Source organism: Bombyx mandarina, chromosome 23 (genome assembly GCF_030267445.1).
Source record: "Bombyx mandarina strain Sakado chromosome 23, ASM3026744v2".
Classification (NCBI taxonomy): Eukaryota; Metazoa; Arthropoda; class Insecta; order Lepidoptera; family Bombycidae; genus Bombyx; species Bombyx mandarina.
In genome coordinates, this window is record NC_143229.1 from 19313323 (window position 1) to 19339041 (window position 25719).

General features: G+C 39.3%; 1 protein-coding gene across 1 annotated transcript in view; it reads right to left on the reverse strand.

The window, feature by feature from the left end:
* LOC114249779 (fatty acyl-CoA reductase wat) overlaps nucleotides 1-25719 on the reverse strand; it is a 51485-nt gene that overhangs the window by 20532 nt on the left and 5234 nt on the right. The window contains exons 2-3 of the mRNA XM_089737310.1: nucleotides 8071-8263; nucleotides 6894-7155 (exon numbers count right to left, since the gene is read on the reverse strand). Coding sequence (XP_089593436.1) covers nucleotides 6894-7155; nucleotides 8071-8262 — 454 coding nt within the window. The 5' untranslated portion in view covers nucleotide 8263. The remainder of the gene's footprint in view (nucleotides 1-6893; nucleotides 7156-8070; nucleotides 8264-25719) is intronic.

Consider the following 25719-nt stretch of genomic DNA (forward strand, 5'->3'; position numbering starts at 1 on the left):
CCAGGTGAAGCGATTTAGAAGAAGTTCTGAGGTAGCAGATACGCGCCAAAAGAACAGTCGCATCGAGAACCTCCCCTTTCTTTTGGAAGTCAGTTAAAAATAAAACACTGAAGAGAGAAGAGAGGAAGTAGCCCTGGTGATTGACAAATTAAAGAGCCGTCGGTTAGCGTGGTGTGGACATGTGATGCGTAGAGAGGAGATGCATGTGACTAGGAGATGTTTAGAAATGGTAATGCAAGGTAGAGGGGGAAAAGGTCGATCGAAGAAGACATGGATGGAGTGTGTGAATGACGACATGAGAGAGAGGAGTGAGTGTTGAGTGGCATTTGAGGAGAATGGGATAGAAAAAATCGCTGTACCGCCCCCACCTAGTGGGATAAGGTGGAGACAATGAAGAAGGATAAAAATAAAACATTAAATAATTTATTGAATTGCACGTTCGGTTGAACTATTTAATTCTCCGTTAAAAGAAAAATTTAAAAAAAATCTTCAGATTTTACAGAGCGTTATTAGAGCACCACTTTCTCGATAACGCGACTGGCCTTCAAACTGATTCTTCCATCTGAAATATTTGTACAAGTGATTATTGTCACAGTCAATAACGCTTACCAACCACTTTAGCACATTGAGAGCTGTTTCAACAAAAATAATTAAATTTTGTTATTGTCCCACAAGCGTACGGCCCGCCTGATGGTGAGTGGTTACCGTCGCCCATGGACCTCAGCGATGCTAGGAGCAGAGTCAAGGCATTGCCTAGAAATGAATTTAAAAACGAAACAAACAGCACTCCTCAATGACAAGCCCAAATAAAAGTCCAAATATATGTTTTTTTTATCCTAGTAATTAGGTCGATTTAATGAAATCATGCCCATAGATACAGCCCACTGAGTTTCTGTGGGTGGATCGCGTTTCCGATCCGGTGGTAGATTCTGCGAGACACTGCTCTTGCTAGGGCCAGTGCTACCAACACTTCCGGTTTGAGCCCCGTGAGCTCACCTATACACGCTACGGTGAAGCTGAAATAGCCTCTCAAGGCTCAATGGGCGTATTTTTCAACCCAATCGAACCTTTGATGTCTAGGAGAAATGTCTTTAAAGACAAGATATGTGTCCCGCATACATCATACACAATTCAGGAGTGATTTATCTAAAGAAACACAACATAAATGTCATTTATATTTCGTAATTACGCTTCGAAATTGACTTCTGTGCCCCGAATTAACTCAGACATTTAAAACATCACATTAAAATGTAAAAAAAAAAACCGAATATATTACTTAAATTAACCTAAACTAGACTTTTCAGAACTGTGAATAAATTAAATAGACGAAACACGTGCACACACACACACACAAAAAAAAACATAGCAAAACAAAAATCGTTAATGTCTGTACTCACCATGTTTTGAGTCATATTTTTTAATTTCATATATGGGTTTTTTTTTTTTTTTTTTTTATTGCTTAGATGGTTGGACGAACTCACAGCCCACCTGGTGTTAAGTGGTTACTGGAGCCCATAGACATCTACAATTTAAATGCGCCACCCACCTTGAGATATAAATTCTAAGGTGGACGAGCTCTTAACCATCTTCGGTTTTAAGTAGTAACCGGAGCCCATAGACATCTACAACGTAAATGCCGTCATCAACCTTGAGATATGAGTTCTAAGGTCTCACTATACGAGTAGTTACAACGGTTGCCCTACCCCTCAAACCAAAACGCATATATAAAAAAAAAACGTAACACAATTTGTTTGCTATAACTTAGACTCTATTAAATTCTGTTCATTTACCCGCGTGAGTTGTAATCAGTGTGATTAGGGCGAGATTTTTAACGTCCTCGATAACGTAAAAGTTAACTCATATTTGTATGGAGTTGGAACGTTTGCCTACGTTTGCCGCTAGGGGCGCTGTTCCAACTCAATACTTTGAGTTAACTTTTACGCTATCGAGAACGTTAAAAAACTCGCACTATGAACACTGAAGTCTGGTGAAAACCGCTCGGTGAATTTAACTAAAAATAATAATCTTGTGGAATCTCTCGCTCTACTCCAGGTGTGGAGTGGATAGGCATCATGAATGCAGGTCCAAGTTCCAACCAATAGCTATTATAGCAGACATTTCCTTTCGATTTTCGTGGAGAAAGAGAACTTATATCTCAATTGGCATTTATGTAGAGTAGAGTGCGTTTCAAATAAGAATGTGCACGTCAATGACCTTGATCTGTCAAAGTCCGATAAAAAAGTATGGACAGCAACAAAAATATTTTTTATTTACTATTTTTTAGTGATTTTTTCCCTAATTATGAAGACTATTAATATGTTTGTTTTAATGAACCATACACTATATCATTTTCTTGATATGTTGAGTACTGGTTGAGGTAAATTAAACATGAATTCAGATTATATTATATATAAAAAAACACATATTTTAAAGTCAAGGCTGCAACACCGTCGCGACTTATAATCTATGGATGGGCGACGATGATGATGCTTACTCAAGCAATGGGATGAGTAGAATCGGCAAACTCGAAGATTTGGATTATCTCTATATATATAGAGATATTTTATATAAAAATGAATTGCTGTTTGTTAGTCTCGCTAAAACTCGAGAACGGCTGAACCGATATGGCTAATTTTGGTCTTGAATTATTTGTGGAAGTCCAGAGAAGGTTTGAAAGGTAGATAAATATGAAAATGCTCGGAATTAAATAAAAATAACAATTTTGTTTTTCCTTTGATGTGTCCCCTGTCGGTCTTTTATTTATCGTTTGAGTCACTACGAAATCTGCCGGGTGAGCTAGTAAATTAATATTTAATAATGTCAACCTTTTTCTACTGACTTTACCTAATTTTTTTTCGATTTGACAGCTATGACATTACAATATGGCGCAGGTCCAAGCACATTCTTATTTGAAACGCATCATACGTCATTCATGTCCATAAGCTTCATAGTTTAATACTAATAAAAAGTAATATTCATAACTTACCTGTTAGAATTGAGTTCTTTAACACAAAAACACACACACACACGCAAAAAAAACAAAACAAAAAAACATGCAGAATAGATTCATGCATACTTTTTAAGTGAGAGAATGCTCTCACCGCTCGATCTTAATGGAGTATCTTCAACACAAAAGACCAATGAATAAAACATAATATAATCCAATCAGTGAAGAGGTGGTTAAAATGGTTTTAATTTTACTACAGATAAAGGTCGTTATTTTGTACAATGACGTCACGGTTTCAAACGAAAAGAGGTAGTTGAAGAAGTTTTTTTGTTATGATATTTTTCCCAAATTTGAAACTTTAAATGGTTTTCCTGTAAAGTTGCAAAAATGTCGTTCAAACCAAATATCCTCCTCCATCTCTAGACTTTTACGGTTCGTTTCACGCAGAATGAACCAGCAGGGGTTTTGGGGTCTGGCCATTAGTTTGACTTTGGTTTTCTTCTTCACGTAGCTGTTAGGGCGGGTCATAACAATTAGGGTAGCTTTATTTCGCATCGCTAAATCACAAAAATACGCTCATTCGGTGATTTTTTTAAATGATTTATCATGTTTTTCGAATCAAACTCGTCGTAAAGGTCGCTCAGTAAGCAGAGGCCTTGCAATTATACATGGAAACGTATGATATTAGCAGAGAAACATATTAGTAATTAGCCTTGCCCATGGAGCTATAAGGAAACTAGATTTCCGTTTTAATTGGCACCAACGGGCAATTTGCGCTAAGACGTGTGACGTAGTTAACGCCTCACTTGCGATTTGAGGTTTGATGGTAAACTGTATGGTTCGGTTATTGAAGGATTTTTCTGTGCTGGACTTATGGATTCTGGGCTTGGTTGGAATTTCAGTGGTGGTCCACGGATATTGCAACGTGGATGATCCACATTGACGAGTGCTTTGAATGAGTTAGCTATTAGCGCGGTCTATTGTAGCTATTCGCAGGGTTCCAAACAGCGCTATTCGACTGATATGAATTGGTACAAATGTCAATACCTGAGAAAGTCTGGTCAACATTTTGTTTTTGGGCAGAGGGCCGAATCTCCTAGGAGGTGTCTACGCCTAGAGGACACGTAAGGGACTTGACGGCTTGCTTTGTTAGAAGCGGAGTCTAGTAAAGCTAGCCTAACCCGAGGCTACCAGCAATGGCTTTTTTTATTTTTATTTTATTTCTTAGATAAGTGGACGAGCTTACAGCCCACCTGGTGTTACGTGGTTACTGCAGCCTATAGACATCTACGACGTAATTGCGCCACCCACCTTGAGATATAAGTTCTAAGGTCTCAAGTATAGTTACAACGGCTGCCCCGCCCTTCAAACCGAAACGTATTACTACTTCACGGCAGAAATAGGCAGGGTGGTGGTACCTACCCGCTCAGATTCACAAGAGGTCCTACCACCAGTACTTAATAAAAAGGTAGACAAAAAAGTAATACCTCACATTCAAAGTCTATCAAGTTACGGCTACACGGTGTATAATAGTATTATGTCCGATCTTCGCCAGTCATAGAGCCAATTGGAAACAATTTTATCATTTAATCTTGCGTTTGTAACTTATAAAAAATGTGGGATGTTTCCAATTTGGATGTATTTTTTGTAATGTGTGTTATAACAGAACATTTTTTTTAGAGTAGCGGATATTGTTGTTGATTCTTTTGTTTTAAAATTGAAAACCGATGCTTCTTGTGTGGTCCAAATTTTATCAAGATCCGACATGTGGTTATTGAGTTATATTTAATAATGCTTTTCTAATTGTTTTCGAATACATTAATGATGTTCTCATTTTATTCTGATGAAGTCAGGTTATTTCTGTTTCTTCTTTTGTTTTTGTTTAAAATTATTTGTATTTTTGATATTGTCTTTTATAATACTGGGGGTAGCCGTCCGCTTCGCTGGACATTTAAAATTAACATTATTATTTCTCACCCCCACAAAGATTCTCATCATTAACGCCCACGCAACTGGTGTAGGGAGTCCAACAATCATATGAATATTAGCCTATCCATTAAGTACATGTATTTTCTACATGGATACCAAGTTTAAAGTCAATCAGATGCACGGTTCAGTAGTTATAACGGAATATCCGTAAAAACTACTGTAGATTTATATATTAGTATAGATTTCCGACGTTTTCAATAATTTACAGTTTTCCTGGTCACGGTCAGTCGTCCGTGAAGTCTTACTGTCATATTGTAGTTTAATGCTCGATTTGTGGACGATTTCGGGGCCCATCTGGCGTTAAGTGATCACCGGAGTCCACGGACACCTAGAGCACGAGGTACGAACGCTCCAGCCTTCGAACCGAAACGCATTATTCATCTACCGGTGCGGACTCACAAGACCCTCTACCACACGTGATTACGAAAATTATACAAACTTAAGTATACATAATGAATCGATAAGTTAATCATGTCGTCAACCAAAAAAATATATTGTTTAAAATACCAATTGAATTTATTAATGTGTTACCTTGAGGCGATTGAATAATATAAAAACTGGTTTTCAATAAATCTTGCGACATGAACAGTTTTCTACGTCAGAACCGGATTTCGGATATCACTATAACCGATTTTCCGGATTCGTTACCATGTGCTTGGTTGGTTTCTTCTCGTCCTTGAGATATCTCAACTGTGCTTTATAGATACATCCAAAGATATATCTCTCTTACAATGGCCGCATTTACATCTTTAATTTGTAATCTTTTAATCGCCCTGAGAGAAGCCGAAAACTGAAGGAAATGGAAGCTGACGGTACAAAGAGCCACGAAGGGCTTCCAGGGACACGACCTTCAGCAATGAAGTATGCGACTAAGAAGAAGATGAAACCTTTGTCTCTATGATGTGGGTCCAGAAGTCTTGTGTTTACGGCATCCATTACTTCATAGATAGAACCCACTGAGTTTCTCGCTGGATCTTCTCAGTGGGTCGCGATTCCGATCCGATGATAGATTCAGGGAAGCACTGCTCTTGCTAGGACTAGTGTTAGCAAATTCTCTCGGTTTGAGTCCGTGAGCTCACCTTTTTTTTTTTTTTTTTAACGCTGGGGAATCCATTTACGGATACCCGGTCGAGGGGGGTAACGGACCGGGTTATGTCGGACTCCGGCGCCTCCTGAGAGTGAGCTCACCTACCCGTACGGGGGTAGATGGAATAGTCTCTTAGGGTACCAGTTGCTGTAGGAAAAACGGTATCACGACAACCGTACGATTCTACAAGTTTAGATTGGTTCAACGCATAATTTGACGAAATCAAAACAACCTAAACTTGTACTAGTAAACGACCCGATAATGTTTTTGAGGAAAACCGACATTGAAATTCTTCCAAGAGAATGTTCAAGATTTACACTTATATATTTTATCAAATACTTCGCGCTGAACTATAAATATGAATCGCATTCTTAACAAAAGTTATATAAATGAATTGGATCAAAGAGAAGAAAAGATAATAGTTTTAAAAAAAAAAAAAATGTTGAAGTTTCCTAACCTTAATTTAACCTATTCAGAGACGATTTTTTTAATGTACAATAAATTTGATTATGTTTTTTTTATCTAGTATTTTTTTTATAGTAGTATGGATGAACTCTACTGGCGGTGCCTCAGAGCACTCCCCATGGAGCATACGGTACAAAATACAGAGGGAACCGAAGTCCCTCTGTATTCCCTGTATGAAGTCCCTCTTCTTTATAGCTCTTTGACCGTTTTATATATTGAAAACCAATCGCGAACAAAACCAATTAGCGAATATAGTGAATATTCAGTATAAATAATTATGTCTACATTAAAGGCAGAGTCAAACATCAAATTAATAAAATAAAAAAAAGTAATACATATGTCTCTGAAGAGGTTAAATTAATTTTTCAAGTACGGAAATGCTCGTAAATACTCATGCGTACTCACCTTTACCCAGAAACCCAGTGCCACCGGTCACAAACACACTCTGATCAGCGTAAAACTGCTGTATTTCTGTCGTTGTCTTTTTACCCTTGGTCAGTCTACGTTTTTCTTCTTCTTTGGCGTCAACCAAGTCTTCGTCGCCATAGCAATTGTTCAGCCGGTTCGCGGACACGAATTCGTGGTCTTCGGAGTAGTCCAGCATGGGTGCTGTCGGGTTCATCGCTTGGTTCTCCACGTCTGCGATGCGGACAGCGGTTTCTAATTCCTGAAGAGAGTTGGATATATTTGAGTATTTGGTAGAGATGGTCCTAGGTGGGGGAGGCTGTACCCCAAATTTGGTGGGCTCTGGTTCTCTCATAACATCAAGTAAGGATCAAAACCTTTAATAAAGCTTTTAAGGGGGTCTTAACGCCAGCAACGTTTCTTTTTTGTGCTGTCGTGACGAGGAGTTCTACCACCGGTTTTACTAGTACACCTTAAACAGGCTGAGAGGTGCAGGGAAACTCAGATCCCCAGCTGTTGACGAGCGGTCGTATTAATAACTCCCAGAGAAGACCAGACATATAGATGACGAAACAGCTCGTTTGAAGACGCCCTAATTTTTGATTTTTCACGAATGCTCTTTTACGATTATAGATCTAACCTTATTAGTTGTTGCCCAACACCTCATTACGGATCCTCCCGATTCATTAACGGTGCTTTTAGGTACCACAAGCACCGGTCACCGTCCTCGTCGAACCCGTCGCTTGCGACGAAGGGCTGATGGAGTGAATTAACCCATAGACACCGCTCACTGAGTTTCTCGCCGGATCTTCTCAGTGGGTCGCGTTTCCGATCCGGTGGTAGATTCCGCGAAGCTCTTGCTAGGGCCGGTGTTAGCATCACTCCGGTTTGAGCCCCGTGAGCTCACCTACATGTTAGGGCGAAGCTGATATAGCATCTCAAGGCCATCAGCATTGGTAGGAAAAAAAAGTTGTTAAGTGGATACCATATTACCATTGATTTTATAGTGTAAACACCGTGAACCTGCTTGAGACCTGAGATCAATTTTATGACGGACATACGAATCTAACACCATGCACTGGTACCATCACTCCACTCTTTATGGAGGGGCACATCCGTGGAGATTCACTGTACCTCCCCCTAAACCACTAATCTAAACGGATATCCTTGAACTTACATGCAAATTATCCTGTAGCTCTTTGCTCAAGCTCCTCACGTGTTCCAGTTCCCTGAGTTGTTTCTCTGATGGTTTCCCGTAAACGTCTATGTCGATTTTCTGACCTTTCCTCTGGGCTTCCGTCCATTTCTCCATCCTCTCTGAGACGGGTCCGCTCTGGGTGAGCAGCGATTCTTCTAGCTCGAAGTTCATCCTTGAAAAAGAGAAATTCTCGTTACAATCAAAACGAACATTCCAATATAGCGGTAGTTTGGCGTTCATGTTGATGTCTATGAGCCGCAGCGACTATGACTGGTTGGCTATTTGCTCAGCTGTCCACGGTGGCATGAACATTTGGCGATACAGGGTATTCACAGTCACGATTCTCTGGTGTTTGTGAGCACCCTGTATGTTTCTGAGGCATTTAGGCGTTTCCATTCCCGTTGCGATGTCTATAAGCTCTGATGTAAACTGAACACCAGGTTGGCCGTGACGAGCTTCGAAGGCTATACGCTTAAATGGGTAAGGGAACTGACGGCAACTGGACTTCAGCATCAAGACAAGACTATCTACATTCTGCCTACGCCGCGTGCTAAATTACTTCGGTCATATTGCTCGGAAAACACCCGATAGCCTAGAGAGACTATTCGTGACAGGAAAGATCGAGGGAAGGAGATTCGATCAAATCTGTACCACACTAAAGATCCCATTCCACGAAGCCATTCATGCGGCCAATGATCGGAGGCGCTGGAGGGACATTACAAGAAGTAAAATCCTATCGAAATATCATGGTTACGACCCTCAGCAGTGAGGAAACGACGCGAGAAGGACTTCAGCAACGCAGCTGCCGTTATATACCATACAACGGCTGCCCCGACTTTCAAACGCATTACTGCTTCACGGCAGATATAATATACCTACCCGGGCGGGCTCACAAGACGTCCTAAAACCGGTAAAACAAGTAATTTGGTCGAAATTAAGTCGGTTTAAATAAATTATCAGGCACGTACGTACGTTTGTATAATTAATAAGACGTTTTGAACTGTATTAACATGTAAATCTAAACGGTGAAAGATCGCGCGTTTGATCTTTGAACTTGTGAATGTTTTGTTTGGCGATGGCCAGCGATTTGGTATTTAAATATTTTATTCAATTGTAAAATCCTTTTTTTCCCCTACCTAAGCTGATGATAGCCTTGAGAGGCTATTTCAGTGTAACCTTAACTAGTAGGTGAGCTCACGGGGCTCAAACCTGACGTAGTTGCTAACATGAACCCTAGCAAGAGACGTGTTTCGCAGAATCTACTACCGGATCGGAAGCGCAACCCACTGAGAAGATCCGGCGAGAAACTCAGTGGGCTGTGTCTGTGCGTTAATTTACTCGTCGCGCCCTTCGTCGCAAGCGACGGGTTCGACGAGAACGATGACCGGTGCTTGAGGTACCTAAAAGCACCTTTAGTGAATCGCGAGGATCCGAAATGACAAAAGGTCCAACAGCCATTTTAATACTTAAGGACAATGCAAAGTAAACTTCGATAAGGCTATGCGTCATGATAATCGCCTTATCGTAGCCGCCGCTGACTACTCCCCGAATCCTGATCATGCAGGAGCCAGTCACCGTCGATGCCCTAGACACGTCCTTACGGATCCATCAGATCCAATAACCTTTGCATTAGACGCCTTCAGCTCTAGGAGCAGGCTTAGGGACCTCGGTAACCGTACTCGTCGAACTCGACAAAGAGTTCGCCGTGCAACCTAACCCATGAATCAGCTTGCTGAGTTTCTCGCCGGATCTTCTCAGCGGGTCGCGATTCCGATCCGGTAGTAGATTCATTCGCGAAGCAGCTACTCTTGAGTTGTTAGGTTTCCTTCGGAGGCGCTCGGGTAGCTGTTAGCAAATCCCACCCCTCCTGGCTGAGCCTTTGCTCGCCCACCTGTCCTGGTGAAACTGGAAAGGCCTCCGGGCCACCAGTAATCCCTCAATCATAAAAAAAAAAAAGTAACCGAGCACAGTCGTAGCCGGCAAAGCAATTTGGTTATTTGATAAAATTACAGCAATAAAAAGTGCTTTTTTTAATCGATGCAATGGTATCTTTTATTTTTTACACCATGACACGCCACACCCTTTGTCACACACTGAGCCCCGCGCTTGTGTTTGATCTAATAAACTTCTAGCATCATTCTTCTTCTGAGTCGGTCTCTTCAGTACTGAAGATCGTGTCTAGTTTGAAGTGTTGATCACTCGATGCACTATCCTTCCCCACGTCTTCCTGTCCTCGGAGCTCTTTATAGCCTCTGTTATTGGCAGACCGGTGAGCGTCTGCGGTATCTTCTCCCGTCAAACTGACCAACTACCATCAGCTTTTCTAAGTTATCGGAGTCCCTACGAGCGATGGGGACCGAAGTACGTAAGAATACGCTGGAAGTAGATAGCGGACAGTCTTGTGGTCAGCATAATTGCAAACAGCATCATTACAAACTTGAAAATAATTATAATTACATAGCTGCATTAGACCTTTACAATAACAAGAAAGTGTATTCAGAAATCGACGTCGAAAATTAACAACAAGAAAATCCAGACGATAATTAATACGAAAGTAACTCTGATTTTCACGAAATTCCGTGTAACTAAACAGCATACCCTATACCATAAGCATTTAGGAGTGAAGTTGTGTGATTTGTTTTATTTTGTGTATTTAGTGTTTCTTCAGGTTTAAATGTGTAATAACGGTGGTCTATTAACTGTTTAATATCTGTGAAAGTTCACAAATGTGGGATAATGAAACAAAGCCGCTGGACGTAACTTCTCGGGAGCCTCCAAAAAGTCCACTGAAAAAATCTCAGTAAATGACCACCATTTTACTGAGATTTTATATTTATATTTCATCCCATATCATCTCATCTCATTTCATTATATTACATCCCAGTTGATTAATGTCTGAAATTTATCATCTTCATTTCATTTATTTCACTTCATACTATCATTTTTCATAAAAATAAGAATATAAATTAAAATAAGACTTGACCTAAAGGTCTTAGTTACCAGGTCATAAAATCCCTTAAAAAAAAACACAATATAACTTCCGAGTGATCCATAAAACACGATTTTCACGCGAAATAAAGAAGGGACTCCATTTGGACTCCCTCAATATCTTTCTAAGTACGTAACAAATGTTTTAATATCTAAACTTATGAGTAAAAATAAAATAAAAATTTTATAACATAATGTTATTTGAAGGTAACACGTATTAGAACACGTAATTATAATAATAATCGTGCTGATCAAACAATATAATCACGTTTCATGCGGAACTATGTAAAGAAAATACGTGATATGGATTTATTTCATTTCACAGTCGAATTTCAATGTCATTTAAAACAGAGCAGTGTGCTTAGTGCGAGTTTATTAACGTTCTCGATAGCGTGAAAGTTAAGTCAAATTTGTATGGAGTTGGAACGTTTGAATATGTTTGCCGCTAGGGGCGCTGTTCCAACTGCATAGTAATTTGAGTTAACTTTTACGCTATCGAGAATGTTCAAAAACTCGCCCTAATCACACAGTACAGTGTCCGATTAAGTGCGTGCTCATATTAAATAATGCTTATTTGCCGCTAGGGGCGCTGTTCCAACTGAATACAAATTTGAGTTAACTTTTACGTTATCGAGAACGTGTGAGAACGTTTTTGTGATATTGAAGAATACGGACACTTATGTTCTTTTGTGCGTTTGCTAGAGGCGCCACGCAGTTTTGCCTATGCCTTGCCTTTGCAAGCCGTCGTGGCCTAAAGGATAAGGCATGACGAATTTTCCGAAAAACGTATAGTACCTAGTCAGGTCATAAATTCTGTCACATGTTTAATGTAAAATTATTGAAACAAGTATATTCATTATGTAACCATTCATATACCAAAATGAACTTAACAAAACATAGATTCTTATGACACTAAAGTTTATTCAAAATGACCTCCGTGATTTTGAATACAGGCCTTCAATCTGCGCGGCCAGTCGTCTATCGCAGCACGAACGAGGTCCGTGTCAATATCGGCGGCTGCCTTAATCAAGGATGTCTTGAGTGACTGCAAATTGGGATGAGGTTTTGAGCACGCCTTTTCCTCCAAGTGTTGCCATATCTTGTAATCTAACGGATTCAAATCTGGACTGGAGGAGGGCCAGTCTTCGTGCCGGATGAAGTCGATTTCACGCGCCGCCAGCCAGTCTTGTGTGCTCTTCGCTCTATGAGCTGGCGCCGAATCTTGTTGGAATACCCAGTGCCTGTTATTGAACATGGTATGAGAAATAGGTTCCACAAGGTTCGTCAGGACTGTATTTTGATACACAACTGCATTCGTTTTTACACCTTTCTTACAAAAATGTACCTCTGTTAAGCCCCAATAAGAAACTCCCAACCATACCATGAGCGAGGATGGAAAATGACCTCGTTGGACACGCGGAATACGGTTGCTCGCTTCTTCACTACTCTGTGCGTACACCTTATCATTTTGTTTGTTGTAGCTCTCTTCTACGGTAAAAATTTTTTCATCCGAAAAAAGAATTTCCCGATATTTTTTTCCCGCGTACCGCTGCAACAAAGCGCGGCATCTCTTCAGTCTCAGGTCCATTAGACGAGCATTCAAACGATGTCCTGTTTTTCTTCGATCTGCCCGAAGCCCTAAGTCTTCATTTAACACCCTTTTCACCGTGGTTCTGCTTAACCCCATCAGAAGGGCCAACAGTTTCTGCTTACATTTGGGATTTCTTTGAATTCGCGCCTTCACAGCTTTTATCACTGCTGGAGTCCTAACAGACCGAGGGCGACCACTTCTTGACCTGTCATCTACACTAGAGTCTTCATTGTATCGTTTGATGGTACGATAAACGAATCTTTTGGTTATATTTAAATTTTTCAGTATGTTAAAAATTTTAATTGGCGCGTAACCGCAACGATGCAACGCAATAACTGCAACACGGTCTTCTTTAAGCGTCCACTCCATATTTAAAAATGAGTAAAATTCTAAAAGTATACATTTTTATTTTCATGAACAATTCGAAATTCGAATTCAATAAACTTTTTTGTGGCCAGCATTCTAAAAGAAAAGTTTTTACTGTGTGACAATACTTATGACCTGACTAGGTATATTATCTTGTTTAACTCATCCGTGATATAGGCATTTAAACAATACGAAATCGCAATAAAATTAATGTCGTTTAAAAATTGAAAACTATCATTCCTGCTGCTGTTTGTATATAAGTTCTTTGACTCCGTTATTATTTGTAACTAGAGGTCTATGCAAGTTTATTCGCGACCTACAGGAGGGACCGGTTTTTATTATCGATATTGCAGTGTGGCTACAAAGTTGCGCGTCCTACTTAGGTGCATTAGTGCGAGGATGACAGAGGGGTCTGACAGAGAAGTGCGCTATATGCGAGAAGTACCCTATATTTTATTTTTAATGAAGGATTTTGTAAATTTTCAGAAACCTCAAATTAATGAAATTTAATCAATTTGCCTATCTATGTATTTATATATAAATGAATTGCTGTTCGTTAGTCTCGCTAAAACTCGAGAACGGCTGGACGATTTGGCTAATTTTGGTCTTGAATTATTTGTGGAAGTCCAGAGAAGGTTTAAAAGGTAGATAAATAAATGAAAATGCTCGGAATTAAATAAAAATAACAATTTTGTTTTTCGTTTGATGTGTCCCCCGTCGGACGGATACCTTTTGTTTGTTTTAAGTTTATTTTATACAAAAGTTTAGGTCTTTTATTTATCGATTGAGGCACTACGATGTGTGCCGGGTCAACTAGTAACAAATAAAGACTTGTATGATTGCCATATCTTTACCAATATATAAGCTTAGGGACATCCGCTACAAGATGTCGCTAGTTTCCATACAAACAAAACGATTGTCTTAAAGTATCGCAGTTTCAGAGTCCTGAATAAATCAATACACGTATCAACTACACCACCGTTGGTTGGCTGGTAGAGTACGCCTTAGGCACTAAGTTCGTTACTATACTCTCTTGTGAATAATTTAAACGAACAAATAAAGTATTTCACACACAAACACACACACATTCACACACACACACACACACACACACACACACACACACTCACACACACACACACACACACACACACACACACACGCATATTAACCTTAAATGATAACACCTGATGATCTCTCAACACTAGTCCGCAGCATCTATTCACGACTTAACCTAACCTAATCTATCTTAAGAAGGAGGGAGCCTGGAGATCAGTAATACAGGTCTTTGAACCTAGTACAGACTTCAGCTCTTTCAAAGGCTTACAAAATAAATTATAAGGTTAATTTCCATTTGTATTTGTACTATACCTTTAAGAGAGTAATAAATAAAATTATTATTATTAATTATTATTATTACAAGTCGTAAGTAGTGTATGTTTCAAGCCGGGCCTCCAAGCAATCCGGGCAAGGCCGGCCTGCCTTGTTCGCCAGCCGGAACGTATGACTAATTAACGCGAATGCTGGTAGATAAATAGATAACTATAAGTAAATAAATAAAACACGTGTGGCACTCGGGGACTGCCGCGGTAAAGTTATTGCAATGCATTTTTTAGCAACTTATGCAATTATAATTAGACAATAATAATTTAATATTAAAACAATAATAAAATAAGACCACACTATATTTATAAACATTAACTGTCCCCTTAACACTCATAAGCTAGACCGCGCCAGAGAGAGATGGGCAGACTTTTCATGATGCGCATGCAGTGCGACGTCAAGCCGCGCGCTTATTCACGAACACTACACAAGCGCAACATGTGAATGTGTTGTACGCGAGATACATGGTAGGTGGAGTGGGGGTGTTAGGTTTTATTTCCGTTAAGGAATTTCTTGATTCGGTCGGTTTATACCCGACTTTTACCTTTACCTTTACCGTTTTTACTTTTAGGGTGTTTACCACAAGCATCGGTCACCATCCTCGCCGAACCTGTCGCTTACGACGAATGGCTCGACGAGCGAATTAACCCACAGACACAGCCCACTGAGTTTCTCGCTGGATCTTCTCAGTGGGTCGCGTTTTCGATCCGGTGGTAGATTCTGCGAAGCACTGCTCTTGCTAGGGGCAGTGTTAGCAACACTCCCGGTTTGAGCCGTGTAAGCTGTCATTCTGTGTCACCGCCACATATTAATGACACAACATTTTGTTCGGACTTTTACTTTATCCGGTACCAATAGCATACTGCTTTCTTTGAGTTCAAAATTATTATCCTGCGAATCCAACGCCATACATCGTAAGCGAAGGCCGACCGGAAGTCAGTGCTTCCAAAACCATGTCTCTGGACTCGTTACGGCGTTTTCTGAAAAAGCCTCGTTTTCGTCTGTCTACTCCACGCTAGATGGCGCTTTCCACATTACTACTCGAAGCGTTGCGTCCACTGCGTGCTATTGCAGTTACACAATTTGGTTTTTTTTTTCGCAACTAATTTGTTCTATTGATGTATGTTATTTTTTTTTAATAAATGTTGATTTGTATTAGAAGTCGCAACCAAGGTGGAAGCGAGCAATGCCAAAATACTCAGCAAGGTTATACGAAAAACGTAATACTTATTTGATTTTTAAATTATTTATTTATTTTTATTAACCAATTTAATATGTGATAAGGTAGATTTCTGAAATTGGTAGCTACTTCAATTGTATATGTTTCAAAGGTATTTTAAGTATCTTTTATATGCAAATTGCTTATTCTTATTTATGTGTAAAGAAGCAAAATTTAATATTTTTTTTATTTTTAATAATTATTATTATATTATAATTCTTTGTGTATTAATTGTATGTATATTTACGGAGATATGTATGTGTGTATGTATGTGTATATATATGTGTACATATATGTATATGTATTTCATTGGATTGGTACACCGCGCGTAGTTCGTTTCCAAATGATTCTTGTCCACCTGATGGTTGTCTGGAAGAGATCGCTCTTAGCGATAAGACCGCCAATTGTACTTTTTTGTGTTTAATGTATCGCACTGTTTATTTATTTTTTGGTGTACAATAAAGAATACTATCTCTCTCTCTCTCATATATATATATATGGGTGGACAAGCTCACAGTCCACCTGGTGTTAAGTGGTTACCGGAGCCCATATACATCTACAACGTAAATGCCGCCATCCACCTTGAGATATGATCTAAGGTCTAAGTATAGTTACAACGCCAGCCCACCCTTCAAACCGAAACGCATTACAGCTTCACGGCAGAAATAGGCGGGGTGGTGGGACCTACCCGTGCGGGCTCAAGAGGTCCTCCTTTTGACCTTTTTGAGGTTTCCTCCAAACCGATGACCCCGACGAGATTTTAATTCGCTACCTTCTGATTAAGAATTAGTTATTTAAATATTTAATCTAAGAAATCTAGATAATTAATGGACGATTAATATAATATCTAAATAATGAATCATTAATATAAGAAGAGGAAAGATTAGATTTTTTGTTTGTTAAGGTCTTTTTTTATTATGTTAGTTACAGTCAGAATCAGATTTGTCTAAAAGATTGTTCATCACGATCAATAATAAATTATAGTTCCCGAAGCGAAGCGAAGGCGGCTCGATTGTTATTATATTATTATATATATCAAAGGGTGGAAGGCATTTGGTTTAATACGCGACATTTATCATTGTAATTGAAAGTCAGTTTTATTGGGTACTTACTAGCCGTACTCGCCCGGCATTGAAAATGAACATTATTATTTATTGTCATTATTATTAGGGAGTCCAACACTCATATAAACATTAGCCTATCCATTAAGTACATGTATTTTCTACATGGATACCAAGTTTCAAGTCAATCGGATGCATGGTTCAGTAGTTATAACGGAACATCCGTAAAAACCACTGTAGATTTATATATTGATATAGATTAGCATCAACACAGCGATGTTTTTAATTGAACTTCAATTAAGTATATCCCATTTGAATAGCTGAAGAAGTGTTTTTGAAGTGAAACTTCTTTAGGCGCATGAGGGTAAAATTTTTACAGAACGTCACGCAGGTATGCAACGGAAGTGACATCAAACTACTATTGAAATCAAGTACTTGTCAAATGTCAGTTAGTTGTTGTTGTATTTTTCCAACTGGAAAGGCAAATGTATCATACCATACAGCCTAATATTTTAAATTTTTTTTGTGAAAAATGTTAATAGGAATTGAAATGAAATGAAAAGAATTTGGAACATTAATCAAATAGCATGAAATTAAATTAGTCAATTCAATTGGCAAAATATTAGTCATTTACAATTTAGAAATCTAAACATAATGTGACTGTCAACACTGAGGTTTGAGATTGACATTTGACAGATTTTTGGCGGGAACATATCTTCCTTTTTCCCTTTTTTTTTTTTTTTTTTTTTTATTGCTTAGTTTGGTGGACGAGCTCACAGCCCACCTGGTGTTAAGTGGTTACTGGAGCCCATAGACATCTACAACGTAAATGCGCCACCCACCTCGAGATATAAGTTCTAAGATCTCAGTATAGTTACAACGGCTACCCCACCCTTCGAACCGAAACGCATTACTGCTTCACGGCGGAAATAGGTGTGGTGGTGGTACCTACCCGTGCGGACTCCCAAGAGGTCCTACCACCAGTGATTACGCAAATTATAATTTTGCGGGTTTGATTTTTATTACACGATGTTATTCCTTCACCGTGGAAGTCAATCGTGAACATTTGTTGAGTACGTATTTCATTAGAAAAATTGGTACCCGCCTGCGGGATTCGAACACCGGTGCATCGCTACATACGAATGCACCAGACGTCTTATCCTTAAGGCCACAACGACTTCAAAACCTTCCTCTAAGTCTCGAAATCTAAAGTTTTAGATTTGTATAAATATAAGCAAGACTTATAAATTAGTTCGCCAAAAAAGTTTCAGTTCTGACATGTGTATTTTGTACGCACGCACTTTTTTTTTTGTTATAATATTTATACAAATTTTAAACTTCAAATGGCTCTCCTGTAAAGTTGCAAAATGTCTATAGGCAGCGGCTTGGCTCTGCCCGTGGCATTGCTGAAGTCCACGGGTGACGGTAACCACTCACCATCAGGTGGGCCGTATGCTCGTCTGCCTACAAGGGCAATATAAAAAAAAGTCGCTTAAACCAAATAGCCTTTCGATATTATTTCCGGCGCTTCGAATACAGTTACCGTCATCAACAGTCTCTAGTCACGGTGGTAAGTGTAAAATAACTTTAATTACGTCTACAAATCAAGAAAACCGACGAAACTACACTTCGATACGCGTGACGTAGTTTTTACAATACTTTAATTGTACTTTTATTTTATTAGCGTCATAAAAATACATAGAAACGCTTAAAACATCAATATTATTGAATCAGAGACACGTAGCGTGGTTAAGACTTGCATTGTATTTATTAGATTTGTAGTGTACATAAAATAGTGAGTGATTAAGAATCGTGTTCTTTCTTTATCGATTTGATTATCGTTTCAAATTAACTAAAGTAACTTTTTAAAACGGTTTCTTTTTTGAAGTGAAAACTTATTTAGCCAAAATTTTTTAAAGTTTCACATCTTTTTTTTTCTAACCTAAACTCATAGCCTTGAGAGGCTATTTCAGCGTAACCTTAACTAGTAGGTGAGCTAACGGAGCTCAAGCCGGAGTGATGCTAACACTGGCCCTAGCAAGAGCAGTGCTTCGCAGAATCTACCGCCGGATCGGAAACGCGATCCACTGAGAAGATCCGGCGAGAAACTCAGTGGGCTGTGTCTGTGGGTTAATCCGCTCATCGAGCCCTTCGTCGCAAGCGATGGGTTCGACGAGGACGGTGACCGGGTTCACTTCTACTACGTGTGAATTGCACATATGTTTTTTTTTTATTCTTTCGACATTGGCGCCCATTTTGCGATATTTACCGATTTTTTTACGGTATTGTGTTCACGGTTTTTCTTTTTTCGCTCACTCCTGTATTTTAAATGACGTCGGTTGTTTTCACTTTTAACAGTGTGAAGTTTTAATTCGTTTAATCACATTTCGCAACTTTAGAATTGATGTGGCTTAATCCAATATTCTTGTGTTTTTTTTTGGGCAAACTCCGAAAATGTTATTGAAGAATTGTAATTTTTTTGTTTTTCGACTTTAATACTATTAAGGGTACATGCGCTTGATTTAAAAGAGATGGATATAGTACGTTTGTCCCTTTCTAGACTAAAAGAGACTGTTTAATTTTATTAACTGATAGAATGTATGTTTGTAAGACGATCGAAGTATAAAACTTACTTTCTTAAAAATTTTAGTTATAAGCTACTTCAATTAATTTTAAAGGTGCGATTTGTTAATGTATCGAACTTTCTAGATACGTCAAAACGATCGAGGTCAATGGCATTTCGTTTTGGACAAATGGAGTTTTTTTATATATTAATTACATTTAATTTTATTAAAACACTTGTCTTGGATGTGAAATCAATTATGTACAGTTATTGGTAGCGATATGGGGGAATTGATAAGTTTTAGGCGGTGATCGAACTCCGTAAAACATCTGAATTAACTGGTTTTAATTTTATTGTATGTTTGTGTTTGTTTTTTACCTACCTATTCTAGTAATCTCAAGGGCTCACATTAGATTCATCGATCGAGTAGGCGAGCTCACGGGCGCCAACCTGACGTGTTTGTTAAGTTACCGAAGTTTATCTATATATTAATACGTGAAGCAGAAACTTTGTATCCCTTTTTACGAAAATTGCGCGGACGGAGGAGTATGAAATTTTCCACACTTATAGAGAATATAGAGAAGAAGTGCACAATGCAAATTTTTTTTTTAATAATGCATAATAGATACATTAAATCAATAAAGAAAACATTACACACACTACATACCATGTATTTGACGCACACACGCATGCATACTATTAATTGTCAAACTTTTGTTCTTGACGTCTGTGGTCAAATTGAGAATAGATTAAATATTGTTTGTCTTTGTTAATATTTTTTATAGTAGGTATAGTCTTGGCGAAATTTGTGAATTAACAATAGAACCTTAATAATGTTCAAACTTATAATTTCAATTAATTATGGTCGAATTTCGACTACTGTGGGACCACTAGTAAATATAACAACGCGAATTCTCAAACACTGAGACGATGCTTGTCACTCAAATTCGTTGTCGCCTCGCCTTCAATTATCCTACAAACGGCAAATAAGTAGACAATGGAATTGAACTTAAAACAAACAATGTGTCCTACCGTTAACCCTGTGACTGCCGTGTAGGTCACCGGTGCCCTACGCGGCGCACTGAAGTTTCTATAGAGAAGTTCTAAGCGAGCATGCAGAAATTCTATAAAAATTCTATGGCAATGGGATCATGTCCCTACCTACAAGATGGCAAAAAGCTATCGAACAAAACGGTACCTACATACTTCAGTTAAATGTAAATAAACTATATTAAAAAATGTTGTGAATTTTCTTAAAAAATGCGAAGAAACTTTTCCCCCAACCTATTAGGATGGCTACCCGCCACAAAGTGAATTAGCTTTCTCCTTCGATTGTAACATAAATATACATATTTTTGAAGTATATATATTTAATTGGCGTTTTATAAACATGAATACGATTCTGTTTACGCAATTATCTGCCCGACCTTCACAGCGGTCGAGCTAGCTGTGCTTGACGTATGGAAATAGCAAAAACTGCTTCTGTTCTGATCATTATTGAATTAACCTGTTTGGCTTACTTTGTAACTTACAGCTCGTAATCAAATACATGGAATAAAACAGTAGAATCAACTTTTTTTTTCCTACCTAAGCTGATGGTCTTGAGAGACCACATCAGCGTCACCGGGCAAGTAGGTGAGCTCACGGGGTTCAAACCTGACGACGTGGCTAACACGAACCCTAGCAAAAGCTTCGAAGAATCTACCACCGGATCGGAAACGCGACCCACTGAGAAGAATCAAGCGTTGCTCATGCTATGAAATAAAAAAATAATTGAAAATAAATCTTCTTTGTCGCTTTCTTAGTTATTCAAAGGTCGTGTCCTTGAAACTTGACCGTGGTCTGTCTCATCAGCTGTTTCCACCGGTTTTCAGCTTCTCGTAGGGTGATTGCGACTGGTAGCCCAGTTAGAGTGGTTCTTTGGTCACACCAGCGGCTAGGTGATCGGCCGCGTGGTCTTTTTCCTTCCACCTTGCTTGACAAAATCAATAGGCCGCTGCGTTGGATGAGGTGGGGAGCATTTAATAGCGGGCTGCCCGAGGTCGAGAGATGGCTCATTTTCTTATGCCAATTAGCCGTATAGATAACCGGCTTTGCTGCCTGACTCCTCGTGCTTTGGGAGAAATTGACCGAGGTGGTCTCCGGAGTAATCCGAGAGATCGCCTAGCCGCCGCGACAGCGCCCCAAGCGGCAAACGTAGGCAGACGTTCCAACTCGATACAAATTTGAGTTAACTTTTACGCGATCGAGAACGTTAAAAAAGCTCGCACTAAGCACACTATACCCAGCCACTAACTTTAACGTGATCAAGTCGAAACAAATGATGTATGATTAAAGGCTTACGTATCCAAATCCTTGGTCGCATCACGGATTTTATGATAACTTCCTTATTAGTATATTTATTAATGTTCGCTTTTTTTAAATAGTTTCTGTATTACGAGTATTATTTGATAATAGGGATGTCTAGTTGTCTCTATCTATTTACAATGAATCGATGTTTAAACAAGAAGGAAAGTGGCGTAAGAAAGAGGGAAACTTAAAACCGGGTGAGCCGCAAAATTATAATTTGCGTAATTACTGGTGGTAGGACCTCTTGTGAGTCCGCGCGGGTAGGTACCACCGTCCCGCCTATTTCTGCCGTGAAGCAGTAATTCGGTTTGAAGGGTGGGGCAGCCGTTGTAACTATACTGATACCTTAGAACTTCTGTCTCAAGGAGGGTAGCGCATTTACGTTATAAATGTCTATAGGCTCCAGTAACCACTTCACACCAGATGGCCTGTGAACTCGTCCCATCTAAGCAATAAAAAAAAAACTCTGACGAATGTTTTTTTTATTTTTATTGTAGGCAGACTAGCATACGGCCCACCTGATGGTGAGTGGTTACCGTCGCCCATGGACTTCAGCAATGCTAGGGGCAGAGCCAAGCCGCTGCCTACCGCTTAATACTCTTCACAAACCTCGTTTGAAGAAGGATATGTCATAGCGCTCGGGAAACACCGTGGAGGGCAGCTCATTCCATAGCCGGATGGTACGTGGCAAAAAAGATCTCTGGAAACGCACTGTGGATGACCGCAGTGGCTCCAGGTAGTATGGATGAACTCTACTCCGGTGGCGGGCGTGGCGATGGTAAAAACGAGATGCCGGTATCATCTCGAACAATTCCTCAGAGAATGTGATGGAATCTAAATTTACACGTTTACACGACGTATACTTTTTAGAACAGGTCACACCCGGTGATCCGGCCCGAAACTAGTAATCCCGGTACTGCGGAAATCCGAGTATATACTTACATATATACAGTATTAATACTGTACATAGACATACATAAAACTATTTACAGTTTAATTTCCCTTTTTTCCTTTCTTAACTTTATAATTTTCGCCGACGTTTCGAATACTGTACTGATTCGGCGTGCTTAGTGCGAGTTTTTTAACGTTCTCGATAGCGTAAAAGTTAACTCATATTTGTATGGAGTTGGAACGTTTGCGTACGTTTGCCGCTAGGGGCGCTGTTCCAACTGCATACAAATTTGAGTTAATTTTTACGCTATCGAGAACGTTATAAAGCTCGCACTAAGCACACCGTTGTCCCTGTGTGACCACGCTTCGTAAAACCGTAAAATTAGATTAAAAATTAAAATTAAATTAAACCCACATTTAACAGTTCGATTTTGAATTTTAAACCCTTTTCACCTAACTATTAAAAGATTGTATTTATGACAAACGAAGTGGAGACAGAATTATTTGTTGGAAATTAATTTTAACTACGTCACGACAATCATAATGCAATTCGGAGGTAGCCCCGCAATGTAACGCAATTCAAGAAGCTGACACGCTGGGTCAATGAACTAAATATTAACGCTGTATATTGCTGTTCTATCGTGAACAGCCCTATATCATTTTTTATATAATTATTTTATGTTCTGTTCGCATACGGAAGTGGCCAATACATTATCATAATTATATTTGTTGAATATGTTTCAATTACGCACTTTTTTTTATTGCTTAGACAGGTGGACGAGCTCACAGCCCAACTGGTGTTAAGGACATCTACAGTGTAAATGCGCCACCCACCTTGAGATATAAGTTCTAAGGTCTCAGTATAGTTACAACGGCTGCCCCACCCTTCAAACCGAAACGCATTACTGCTTCACGGTTGAAACAGGCGGATTGGTGGTACCCGTGCGGATTCACAAGAACTCCTACCATCAGTAAGACTTGTTACGGTCTTGGAGCATTAGTTATTGTATTCATATCGTTTACTGTTCGTTCTGGTCTCGTGAGCGCGTCGTGGTCTGCCCTAGATGCCCAAACAATTTGAGTAGCTTCTGCTATGTGATTCCGGGGTCGAAAACTAAAATCCTAAGTACTCGGATCTTTTGGTAACTGCAAATCCATGCGTTACTATCGTGGTGGTAGCTAACACAAGATATTTGACAGATGGCTGAATCTCGCTTATGACATTTTCAAGATAAGCTTGTATTAACATGTCGGAAAAATCGCATTACTAAGACCATAGTCAGACATCATAGGGGCGAATAGATGGGGTGATCGAGTTAAGACAAATATTGAGTATACAAAACACGATTGTTATTTTAGAACAATTTAGAAATCTTCTCTTAACGTTAGCAAACGAAGAAAGAAAACTTGAGACTTATGATAAGGCCCATTCTGAGCGACCACATCTCAATGCTATATGTCATCACTAGAAACACACACTACGCAAAGACTTTTGACTTGACTTAAGACACTGTGGTATTTTTGTTTTATTGCCCTTGCAGGCATACGAGAATACGGCCTACCTGATGGTGAGTGGTTACCGTCGCCCATGGACTTCAGCAATGCCAGGGGCAGAGCCAAGCCGCTGCCTATCGTAAAATACTCTCCACAAGCCTCGTTTGAAGAAGGACATGTCATAGCGCCCGGGAAACACCGTGGAGGGGAGCTCATTCCAAAGCCGGATGGTACGTAGCAAAAAAGATGGATTATCATCCAGGATTATCATCTATCTTTTTCAGCCATCTACCTATCGATAGATGGGTGAGATGTCTGGAAATGCACTGTCTGATGAATTTGTGATGAGAAGATTTTACTTAGTTGAGATTATTCCGTGTGATGAGATAGACATATTGTGTATACCTATAAATACACTGCAAACAGTATAATATCCTTTGCCGTCCTCACAATCAGTTTTCAAGATCAAAATACATAATTTCGACGTCAATGTAACAAAAAACCTATTTATACGCACATCCATAATTACGACAGTAGTGGTTTTTTTTTGTTTGTTTGTTTTATAACAAAATGAGCAATATGAGGCCACAAATTCCCAATAAGTTACTTCATTTATAACCAATTATTGGTTATAAATGAAGATTAGGATTTCTTGTGGTTTTCAAGAGCGTGGACATAGCTTTTCCTTTTCCCTACCTCTTCGTTGGTAGCATAAGGGGCTATTTCAGCTATGTCCGGATGGGCAGGTGAGCTCACGGGCTCAACCTGAGAGAATTTACTAGCCCTAGCAAGAGCAGTGCTTCGCTGAATCTAGCACCGGATCGGAATCGCGACCCACTGAGAAGATCCGGCGAGGAACTCAGTCGCCGGACATAACTAAAACTGGAGTTACTTAAACTCGCATTTTTATTGTAACCAGTGGTCCCGCAGTAGTCGAATTTCGACTATAATTAATTGAAATTAAATGTTTGTACACTATTATGATTCTATTGTCAAAAACTATTTATTATACTTTTAACGGCCGTCTGGTGTAGTGGTAAGTGACATGGTCACTACACAAGGGGGTCGCGGGTTCGAATCCCGCCAAGGGAAGATATTTGTATGATAAATATAGATGTCTTTTCCAGGATTATGGATGTATATTAAATATATGTATGTGTATAATAAAAATCTTACATTTATTTCCGTTATCTGGTACCTGTAACACAAGTTCTTAACGAACTTATCACGGGACCAGTTAACGTGGCGTGATTGTTAGTAAATATTTATTATACTTTTATAATCACAGATTTCGCCAAGTCTACACTTCAGACAAATATTAATAAAGACAAACAATATTACTCTATTCTCAATTTGACCACAGACTATAAGCAATAAGAAAAGTTTGACAATAAACAAATAGTATGCATGCGTGTGTGTATGTCAAATACATGATAGTGTGTGTAATGTTTTTTATTTATTTATTTCTTAGATGGGTGGACGAACTCACAGCCCACCTGGTGTTAAGTGGTTACTGGAGCCCATAGACATCCACAATGTAAATGCGCCACCCACCTTGAGATACAAGTACTAAGGTCTCAAGTAAAGTTACAACGGCTGCCCCACCCTTCAAACCGAAGCGCATAACTGCTTCACGGCAGAAATAGGCAGGGTGGTGGTACCCACCCGCGCGGACTCACAAGAGGTCCTACCACCAGTAAAAATGTTTTTATTTATTGATTTA